Below are 10555 nucleotides of genomic sequence, written 5' to 3' on the forward strand. Positions count from 1 at the left end.
AAACATTTATTGGATTGACATCTTTTAACAGAAGTGCATGAAGAGGGAGGAAGATTTAAGTCAAGGACTGGGAAATCAGACCCACTGTTCCTTGCAAAATCTCTTGCCCTCTTCAAACAGAATTCTAAAGTGCTGCCCAGAACAGACAGAAGACCTCATCTTCTCTTGAAGATCCTGGGCTTAGATTAAACTTCCCAGGGAAGCTAGGAAAGATGTTTGTCATTATGTAGCTTGCACATCATGGTGCTCAAAGCACCTGGGATGAAATATATAATCCATGCTTAAGGGTAACCTTCTGGAAGTGGAAAATTTATCCTCACAGGATAAACCAGAAGGTGGGTATTGTTCACTGCTGGGCTTCCAGGATGCAGAAATGCAGTGCAGAGTGGTGAAACTCTTGATATCCGCCTCTCTGTAGGAGTTCCTCCACAGAGTTTTTGAAAGTGATGGAAGGGAGAGACCTGAGATGGTGACCTCCCAGAGTAGTCACCAACTACAAACTATGGAAGGGGAAGAACTCCTGTTGATATAACAAACACATAGTTTTTAATGTTTCAGTAATCTCTTCTAGCCAATGTTTTAAAAATCGATTGACTGGTTCATATTTGAATAAAGCTAGAAGGCTGTCTCAAGAGTCTTGATACAATTTAAGGGTCTCTGTAACTTAGAAAGGAGATCTGGTGACATAGTGCCTAAGGCATCTGACTGCTAACCAGAAGGTTGGTGGTTCAAAGCCACCAGCCACTCCTCAGAAGGAATATTGGGCAATCTACTTCCTTAGAGATAACACTTCAGAAACCCAGAGAGGGGTCGCTATGAGTCGAATTGACTCAATGACAGTGAGTTTTGTTTTGTTTTTGGTAACTTGGAAGGATTTGTAATTTCAGCAGTACTATTTTCTTTTGTTTCTGGTCATCCTGAAATTAGTTTTTACTTACAATTTGAGAACCATAAGAATTCCAGAACAGTTAAAAAAGCTATATAGAACTTCATACAAGCAGAATCTGGTAAGCTAAATCAGAATACAGTTTAGGGGTCAGCTGCAGGGATAGGTGAGTGTGGATAGTATCTCGGGCCCCACAGGCTGACCAGTGTCCCTGGGGAGTAGTCACCATAGTAAATTATTTTAAATAAGTTTGTTCGTTTTAAACCAAGTCCATCAAGTGACACTCTGACTCAAACTCAAGTTGATAAAAAGTCTGCTGCCCTCACAGCCAATATCCATCTGTGAGGGAATATTTGGTGTGGAGGGCAGGAAACAATGCACCCTGTGTCTTCAGGCTGACTCTGGACTGTCGGCATATTCTGCTTCTGCGATGGCTTCATTTGCTGATGTTGCTGTTGTTACGACTGCTTCCAAAGAGATGTCTTGAGCAGCTTCATCATGAGGCACAATAAGCTATTCACATGTGAGTATCCTGGACAGGGGTGTCATCCTGTGAATAGAGAAGGAAAGAATGAATCAGGAAGAGGGTGGGGAAATCTTGACATTCAGCATATCTGCTTGGGGGATGCTAGATCAAGCAATAATAATAATAGCAGTCACAGCCATCATAAGGAGCCCTAGTGTGGTGCAACAATGAAGCTCGCAGCTGCCATGTGGCAGTTTGAACCCACCCAGTGCATCTGAGGAAAAATCTGGCTATCTACTTCCATAAAGATTACAGCCAAGAAAACTCTATGGGACAGGTCTACTCTGTGATATGGGGTCACTATGAGTTGGAATCAACTCCACTCAATGGCACACAACAATAGTCATACTGGTAATAATGTATGCATCAACTCAACAGCAATATGAATTAGATACTTTCATTAAGTCTGATGTATAGATGAGCTAATTAAAGCATAGGCAGGGAAGTGACTTCTCTTAGGTCACACAGCTAATAAGTGGTAGGTCAGGATTTCAACAGAAAAGGATGAGCTAGAAAGAAGGTAGAAATACATAAGAATAAATGAGTGGGAACGTGTAAGCTCTCACTTAAAATGCACTCCCCCCAAAAATATTGAGAAAATGACCATAAAATGGTAGTAGGGGTGGAAGCTAGAGTACAGCAGACAAGGGCATTTCCTTTGAAGAGGAGAAAGGGCATTTCCTTTGATTCAACGTGAAAGGAGACATTGAAGACTGGGCAGTTTTCTATTTAGTCAAGTAGGAGGCAAAGTCATTTGCAGACAGTGAGAGGATGAGGTAGGATTGGGAGTTTGAAGAATGTGGAGTGAGAACTGAGGATGCCAGAGATGCAGTGAGAGGACTTCCAGGGAGCAGTGTGGAATGGAGACAGCCCAGCTGGGTTGGTAATAGTTTATAACAGATCCACGCAGTTTGGTTCTGTAAATTCCTCCAGCGATACAAATCTTGGCAAAGACAGTGGATGTGAGAGTGGTTTACTCTGGGGATTATTATGGAGAGACAGAGCAGGCCAAAAGCAAGAGGGAGGTTAAGATGCAGAAAGACAGCACTTAAATGGCTGGTCATAGATGAGGTCTGGGTGGGCAGGGTGACAGGTTGACCCCAAGGGGCACAATGAAGGACATGTTCAGAGACTAAGGGAGGGCTTGAGGTAGGAATGTTGGAGAGCACAGCCCCAAGAGAAGTGAGAAGGGATAGGACCAAGAACTGAGTTTTAGTGATCCTCCCGGTTAAGCAAGAGAGAAGAAAGAGGAGAGAGCAAAGTAAACACTTAGTTACAAAGGCAAGGGGAGTCTCCAGAGAAGGTTGTGTCTTATCAGCTGAGAGAGAAAAGAATTTCACATCTAATGAGAAATCAAGAAGAATGACTTGGAAAAGAAATTGAATGGGGCAATTAGGAAGTCAGCACTTACTGTAAGTACAACAAAGTCTCGGATGTGATGGCAAAACATTGCTAATGACTTTGTTTGGAGAAGTTTGTCTTCGGCATACCTGAGTGCCCAGCACAGTACTGGATAATAATGAGTGTTTGAAAGACCTTGTTAAATTTATTTAGAGTTTTATAATTGGATCTTATTCAATGCCCTCTGTCAGAGCTACTTTACTTATAAAGAAAGTCTTAAGTGCTGTGATTTGTTATGTCCAGCCTGTCTCATGATTGAAATTCCCAAGATGGCTCATTCTTTAAGCATGAAATGTTAAAATACTTGGATAGGCAACATAATAGGTAGTTAACTCTTTATAGCACTTTCATAATCTGACACCATTGGTCTATTCATGAAACCTGCTCCTGCTTTTTCTTGAAAAGTGAATTGCTCCATCCTTTGTGCCTCACATGATATGGCTGACCCAGGCAGAATCACATTTTTATACTCTCATGTTTATTTGTTTATTACACTTCCACCTTTTTTTATCTTTGAACCCCTAGTATCTCTCATAGTATTTGGATTAATTGGTGCTTGGTTAATGGCCCCTAAACCCAATGACTTGTCTCCTTACAAGAAAAAAAAAAAAAAAAAAAGGGCGATTTAAGACACACAGACCTAGGGGAAGCCATGTGAAGACTGAGGCAGAGATTGGAGCCATGCACCTACAAACCACAGGTTGCTGACAACCACTAGCAACTGGGTGAGGCAAAGAAGGATTCCAATCTGGTGGTTGCTAGCAGCCACCAGAAGCTAGGAGAGAGGCATGGAGCAGATTCTCCTTCGGAAGCTCCAAAGGCAAGCAGCCCTGCTGACACTTTTAGTTTGAACTTCCCACCTCCATGGTGGTGGAGGTGTGCCGTGGAGTCAGATGCGACTCACAGCGACCCCTCCTTGGGTTTCCAAGGCAGTATCACTATGGAAGTAGATTGCCCCATCTTCCTTCCAAGGAGCGGCTGGTGGGTTTGAACCGCCAGCCTTCTGGTTAGCAGTCAAGTGCCTTTTGGCACTATGCTACCAGAGGTATCTGTTGCTTTAAGCTGCCAAGTTTGTAGTAGAGACAGGACTAGGAAACTAAGACAGGAGATGAGTAATTTTAGCAAAGAGTTGATCTAAAAATCAAAACAATTCCTAGTTGTTGTACAGGGAATGGACTGTCAAGAGGAAGCCAGGATGCCATAAAAAACTACTGCTTAGGCTGGGAAGAAGCTGTTGGTGGCTTGAGTGAATGAATGAATGAATGCACTAATAAAAAGGGAAGGAACAAACACTTGAGGGTGACTGAGTGGGCAAGACTGTGGGGGAGTGGGGAGACACTGAACTTTTCTTGTGGAATTTCTAAGTCTTCCCAGGGCTGGTTCTGCTCCTACAGCACAGATGGGTGGGCTCAAGATGGGCTTCCTGGGAACTGGTGGAGAGGATACAGATTAAAGAAGAAGGTCCAATAAGTGTGGGCCCAGACAGGAAGGCAGGTGCTGAGTTATCTCCCTGTTCTCCTGTATAACAGGTGTTCAATACCTGTGAGAGAGTGGAAAAAACACAAAACTTCCTTCTTTAAAGGAATACAACCTTCAGCCAGAAACTTTCCCAACTCGTTTCTCCCACTCTCCACACATAAATTGTTTGTCTTGAGCTTATGCTTTGGGCGTCTTTTGGACTACCACCCAGCTCCCCTCCTGCCTGGCTACCTGACAGCCCATCTGCCCATTGTGGAGCCCTGGTGGCACAATGGTTAAGTGCTGAACTTCTAAACAGTGGCCATTTGAACACCCAGCAGCTCTGCAGGAGAAAAGACCTGCTGTTCTGCTCCTGTAATGATTTCAGCCTAGGAAACCTGCAATGTAATAAATGACATAGTGTGTCTTTTCTAGCCATAAGTCTTTGTAAACCCCCTGGTGGAATTTGCTGTGAGCAACTGAGTAGCTCCTGATAGTTAAAATTTTTCACCTGGGGTATTTCTGTTGGGAGCAGCACAAAGTAAATTTCTGGGAAGTTAGCTCTCTCTCAGGCATATAGAATTTTGATGTTGGGATTGGTTAGTGGTCACTCTGCCAGGCTCAAAAGGAGCCCTTCTAGAGGCAGAAGAAGTTTCTTTGACTGCTGGCTGAGAAAGATGTGCTGCTGAGAGAAATGTGCTACTGAGAGACACGTGCTGCTGAGAGAGACATCGAGAGACATGCACTGCTTGGAGAGAGACTGAGAGAGACTGTTGGCTGAGAGACAGTGGGGTGAGAGAGACTGAGCGCTGTTCCTGAACTTGAATTGTAGCCTGGTGCTTCCCAAATAAACCCCATAATCTTTGAGTTCTGTGTGGCCACTGCAGTAAATTATCAAACACAGCAAAGAGGTAGTGGGTGCTGCAGGAGGAATAGTTGGTGTTAGGGTTGATGAAAGGGCTAGAGGGAGGCAGCATTTCTGGCCTCACAGGAATAGGCCTTGGGCTATTGATGGTGATTCTTCCTCTTGTGGGATTAGAGGAGGTCAGAAGATGCGACTTCACTGCCCCTTTGGCAAAACCCCTTGCGGCAGTTCTATTCTCACCTTCCATGCAGGTTTGCAGTGGGGGGGGGGGGGAAGGGGCTCTGATGGCATAGTGCCTAAGGCATTTGAATGCTAACCAGAAGGCAGGCAGTTCAAACCTGCCAGCCACTCCTTGGAAGGAAGGTTGGGCAATCTACTTCCATAGAGATACCACCTTGGAAACCCAAGGAGGGGTCGCTATGAGTCGGATTCAACTCGATGGCAGTGGGTTTGTTCTTTTTATATACAGGTTTGATTTCTGGCCAATGCACCTCAAGTGCAGCCACCACCCATTTATTAGTGTAGGCTTGTGGTTGCTGAGCAGATTTCAGGGGAGAAGAGAGAAAGACTAAGACAAATGGGCCTGGAAATCTACTTCTGAAAATCAGCCAGTAAAACCTTGTGGGTGATATGGTCTGATCTCCTAGTGCATGAGATCTCCATGAGTCAACAGCAGTTAACAACATGGAATCAGGGAGAAGCTGGAGAGAACCTGAGACACAACTTCCCTTTTCATCCTTTTGTCTTCTCACAGATCAGAAACAGCCTGTCCCGACACAGTGTGGCACGAGGTGGGAGCCTGGCACCTTTGTTATTGCACTGAGCTGATTTATGATGGGATTGTAAGGAATAGGGCATGTGATGAAGGCAGAGAAGGCTAGTTCCATGGCTGGAGCCTGGCACTGCCCTTCCAGGGTGAAGCTGGGCCTCTTACCTGTGCCTTGGGGACTTCTTCCCCACTCAGGGCCTCACTGCTGGTCTCCAACTGGGCAGGGCCAGTCCCAGGGTGGCATCCTGTCTCAAGAACTCCAGTCTTCTCCTCTTCCTTTTCTTTGTCTTTCTCCTGCTCTGAGGTGTTTCTGTTCTCCATTTCTCCAGAGGGATTTTGGGAGACCTCCTCCCCCACAGCTCTCTCCTCTGGCTTGTTTGCATCTTGGCTCTTTTGCCCAGCCTTATCCTCATCATTTCCTGCCCTCTCCTCCTTCATCTCCGTAGACTTTTCCACCTCCGCTTCCTTACCAGCCATGGTTTCCTCTACGGGGCTCCCACACCCATTCTCTGCCTTTGGGCTGGAAGTTTGGGGTGTGTGCTCCTCCTCTGCTGAATGCCCCACAGCCTTTGCCTGTTGCTTGGCTTCCTCTGTAGCCCTGCCCTTCTCCTCAGGCATCTCTGTCCTGCTGGGTGTCCTCCTCAGAGGAGGCTTTTCGTCTGACCCCAGGCTTCTGCTCACTTCCTTTCTCACTGCTCCATCACCAGAAGCAGAAGGTTCTGGGGCCTTGCTCTTGGATGTGAACACCTCATCCCCATTCTCTTCCTTGGCTCCATTCTCCTGAGATGACTCCGTGGCCCTGTAGTTTCCAAGGTCCCCACAGTCAGACTGAGACCTTCGGAATCGCCTGGAGGGAGGGCGCCTTTTTATCGAGCCCCTTGTCCGCACCTGGAAAAAAACAGTAAGGAAAATTATTGAAAGCCTGTAAAACAAACAAACAAACAAACAACAACAAAAAAAAAATGCCAAGAGGAAAACTGCATATCCTTTCCACACTAGTCTAAAGCATTGTTTAATGAGCCCAGCTAAGTATTACTTAATTTTCTATGCAACTGTACCACTGTTTGCTATTATTATTATTAGTGAAAGCCCTATAAAATTATATGTCAACTTGCAGATTTTTATCTTGAGAAGATACAAATGCTTTCTATCCAGTTTTTTTAAAATTTAACTATGATTTGACTGTCCTATAAAACATTAACCAGTTTTTTGTCTAACTTAGAAATTTTATCCTAATATTTGTTCTGTTAAAGTGTCTTAGTAGCCCATTCTTTGAATCAGCTTTACCATCTTACAGGTTTCTTTATAAATTAACAAGCTGAATAAAACCTATGTATATTTTGTATGAAGTCATGGTTTTCAACTTTTTGAAAATGATAGTTTGACAAAAGTGAATTGAACAGAGAAGAAATTAGAGTCCTGCTGATGGCCTGGCCCTGGGACAAGGGCCACATGGGTGCTGAGTTGGACAACTGATGACCTGCTCCCATGGTTTGCCCTCCTCTATCCTCTCCACCTCCCATGAAGCTGGCTGATACTGAGAGTCAACCAGCCAGGGGCCTTTGCTTTGCAAAAGGCAGATCCCCCATCATCAGAAGCTGCACCTGAGGAGTAGCTAGCACAGCTGCCTGAAATGATCTCCTCTTCAGGGAGTATGTGCATCTCAGAATCAGGCCTTGTCTTGGCCCAGTGGTCTTTGTCAGAAGGTAGTGAAAATGTTCAGATAGATGCCCTACTTTACTCAAGTGTGGTGTCTTTCAAATTTTATATGTCAATTATGTTTTTGTGAATCTTGTTTTCCAACCACTTTACATGTTGGTGTTTGGAAAGTGCTAGCTTATTTCTTAGGTTTGCAATGAATACTTGGCTGATAAGTCTTCCACAGAGAGCCAGTCTGCAGTGTAGCAGGACCTTCATGACCAGCAGGTTTAGAAACAATTTTGCCTGCTCCCTTGCTGCCTGTCAGAAGACTGGAGCTCCTTGATATTAGGACCAGGTAGCAGCACCTCCATGTCTCTGTCCTACTCACTACTGAGAAGATGAGCTGTCCACTCAGTTGTTGTCCACCTTCAGGAGTTTCTCCACCACCCTGGGCTGGAGGATCTGTACATTATCTCCAGCAGCAGGCTTGAGCCTGCTTCACCACCACATTACCACCAGCAGCTTTGTTTCCTTGGGTTTTACCTGTGTCTACTCACTTGACCTTTTTTTCTTTTTTTTCTAGATAGATTTCCTTGAATGACCTAAAAGATCCCACTCTTTTCATCCTTAATTATAATGCCACACCCATTTATCATTCCCTGAAATCAGATCCCATGGAACCCTGGCTCCTGCCTGGCTCTGGCCCAGATTTGCTGGGTCCCTGTCTGGGCTGTTATTGGGCTGTTTCTATGAAGCATAGCTCCTTGTGGTAAGGTCTGGAGTTTGATGAAAGCACACACTAAGTATTAGGGCAGCATCTACAGAGATGAGCTCTATCATTTATCTTTTTGCAAAGGAACAGTTTCTTAATTTTGCATGTTCTTAAACTGGGGCAAGCTGAAGTAAGAATGATTTGAGCCAAATTGGGGCACTTAGGATCATTCACATAATGTCAGAACAGGATGCTTTGGAGTCTTAGTGACCCTTGTCAGGACTTTAGCTATTACATTCAGTTTTTTAAAAAAACATTTTATTATTATTTCTTTTGTTGTTGAGAATATATACAGTGAAACATACATCAATTCAACTATCTCTACATGTATAATTTGGTGACATTGGTTATGTTCTTCGAATTATGCACCCATTCTCACCCTCCTTTCCTGAGTTGTTTCTCCCCTATTAACATAAATGCACTGCCCACTAAGCTTCCTTTCTAATCTTTTGAGTTGCTGTTGTCAATTGGACCCCATATAAATAATTCTTTAAAGGAGCACAGTTTCCAAGGCAGACATTCTTCACTAAATAAGCTAAACTGTTGTTTGGTTTAAAGAAGACTTCAGGGGGTATTTTTAGTTTAAGGGTTAAAGATTATCTCGGGGCAGTAGTTTTGGGGGTTCATCAAGCCTCCATGGCTCCAGAAAGTCTGGATTCTATGAGAATTTGAAATTCTGTTCTGCATTTCCCCCCCTTTGATCAGGATTCTTTTCTAGAATCTTTGGTCAAAATGTTCAGTAATGGTAGCCAGGCACCATTCAGTTCTGGTCTTTTAGCAAAGGAAACAGTTGTTCATGGAGGCAATTAGCCACACAATCCATTTCCTCCTCCTATTCCTTATTCTCCTTTTTCTTCTGTTGTTCTAGGTGAATAAAGACTAATTATTGTGCCTTGGGCGGTGGCTTGCCTCTAGTTTTTGACATAACTCTGTGCAGCTGGGATCATCCTGAGTACCCATATCATTGTCCACAAAAGACAGAGCACTCTATCCCTAAGCCTTTCAGGTGGATGGCACAGTTGTAGGAAGAGGAGATGAGAGAGGCAGCTGGGGAGAGGGGTGATCTTTAGGGAAAGCTTACAAAGAAGCAGAGAAATTTCACTTCCATTAAAGACCAGCTCTGACTCCAGCTTCAAATATTTCCTGCCTTCTCCAACACAGCAACAGGGTAGAGAAAATTTAAGATTGTCCAGTCCCCATATTCCCAAAGCAATACCACAATACTTTTGACCCAGACTTTACCTTATTGTAACAGGGCAGATGACTACCTTCAGGAGGCTGGTCAAAGCTGACAGGCACCTCCTCTGGCTCGCTGGGTCGAGACTTCACTCCAGGGCTACTGGGAGTGGAAGGCGGGCTGTGAAATGGTGACACCATGGCCTTGAGTCCAGGGCTCTTGGGTGAGGCCCCAGGCAGGAGGGCTGCTGGATCAAAGGTTAAATTGGCCTGTTAAGAAAAGATTACGAATTTTAAGTAGGGGTGGAGAGAAGACAAGAGCCGTTATTTTAGCTTGTTGGTTACCTGGACTCAGAACTCGTTGACACTAGGTAACATAAGACTTTTCATGTTATTTCCCAACCAGTTATTCACTGTTTTATCACATCCTCTTGGAAGCATCGGCTACTCAATCCATCTCCTGCTACCGAGCTTGTAACAAGCTGCTTTCCAGATAGTCGAGGCAGCATCAATGTGGATCCACCAAAAATGCCCTAGAAAACGCCCTGAGTTATAGACATAGAGGTAAAAATAGCAACCGGCAGGCACCTGTTGGCACCAGGATCTCATAGTATGCCATGTTTCTAGGCAGAGTCAAAAATAGTTTTTTTTGTTTGTTTTAGCTTTTTATTGTGATTTAGGTGAAAGTTTACAGAGCAAATTTGTTTTCCATTCATCAGTTCATACACATTTTGTTTCATAACATTAATTGTGATCCCTGAAATGTAATAGCTCTCTTTTCACTTCTTCCCCGTGGTTATCTTTTCTCTGTGTCATCCCTTCATATGCAGTCCTGCCCTCTGAGCTATCTCCCTGTGCAAATGCTGCCCTTCTGATATCCTATGGTTGATTGTTCTAAGAAGTGCACCTTCTTGGTGTAATTGTTCACTTTGTAGGCCTATCTATTGTTTGGCTAAACCTTAAGCCATGGGTAGGAGTTCATTTCCAGGCATGAAGGATAACTAATGGCCACAGTATCTCTCAGGGGTTTCACCAGTCTCTATCAGACTAGTAAGCCAAGT

The 10555-nt window shown here is 44.2% G+C and overlaps 1 protein-coding gene across 1 annotated transcript in view; it reads right to left on the reverse strand.

Annotated features, from left to right (window-relative positions):
* Window positions 1–1403: 1403 nt before the first annotated feature.
* Window positions 1404–10555, reverse strand: part of RCSD1 (RCSD domain containing 1) — a 102123-nt gene continuing 92971 nt past the window's right edge. The window contains exons 5-7 of the mRNA XM_042780529.1: window positions 9561–9764; window positions 6071–6793; window positions 1404–1436 (exon numbers count right to left, since the gene is read on the reverse strand). Of these exons, the coding sequence (XP_042636463.1) occupies window positions 1404–1436; window positions 6071–6793; window positions 9561–9764 (960 nt within the window). The remainder of the gene's footprint in view (window positions 1437–6070; window positions 6794–9560; window positions 9765–10555) is intronic.

The sequence above is a fragment of the Orycteropus afer genome, unplaced genomic scaffold (assembly GCF_000298275.1).
Source record: "Orycteropus afer afer isolate SDZICR_OR568_19922 unplaced genomic scaffold, OryAfe1.0 scaffold00044, whole genome shotgun sequence".
NCBI lineage: Eukaryota > Metazoa > Chordata > Mammalia > Tubulidentata > Orycteropodidae > Orycteropus > Orycteropus afer.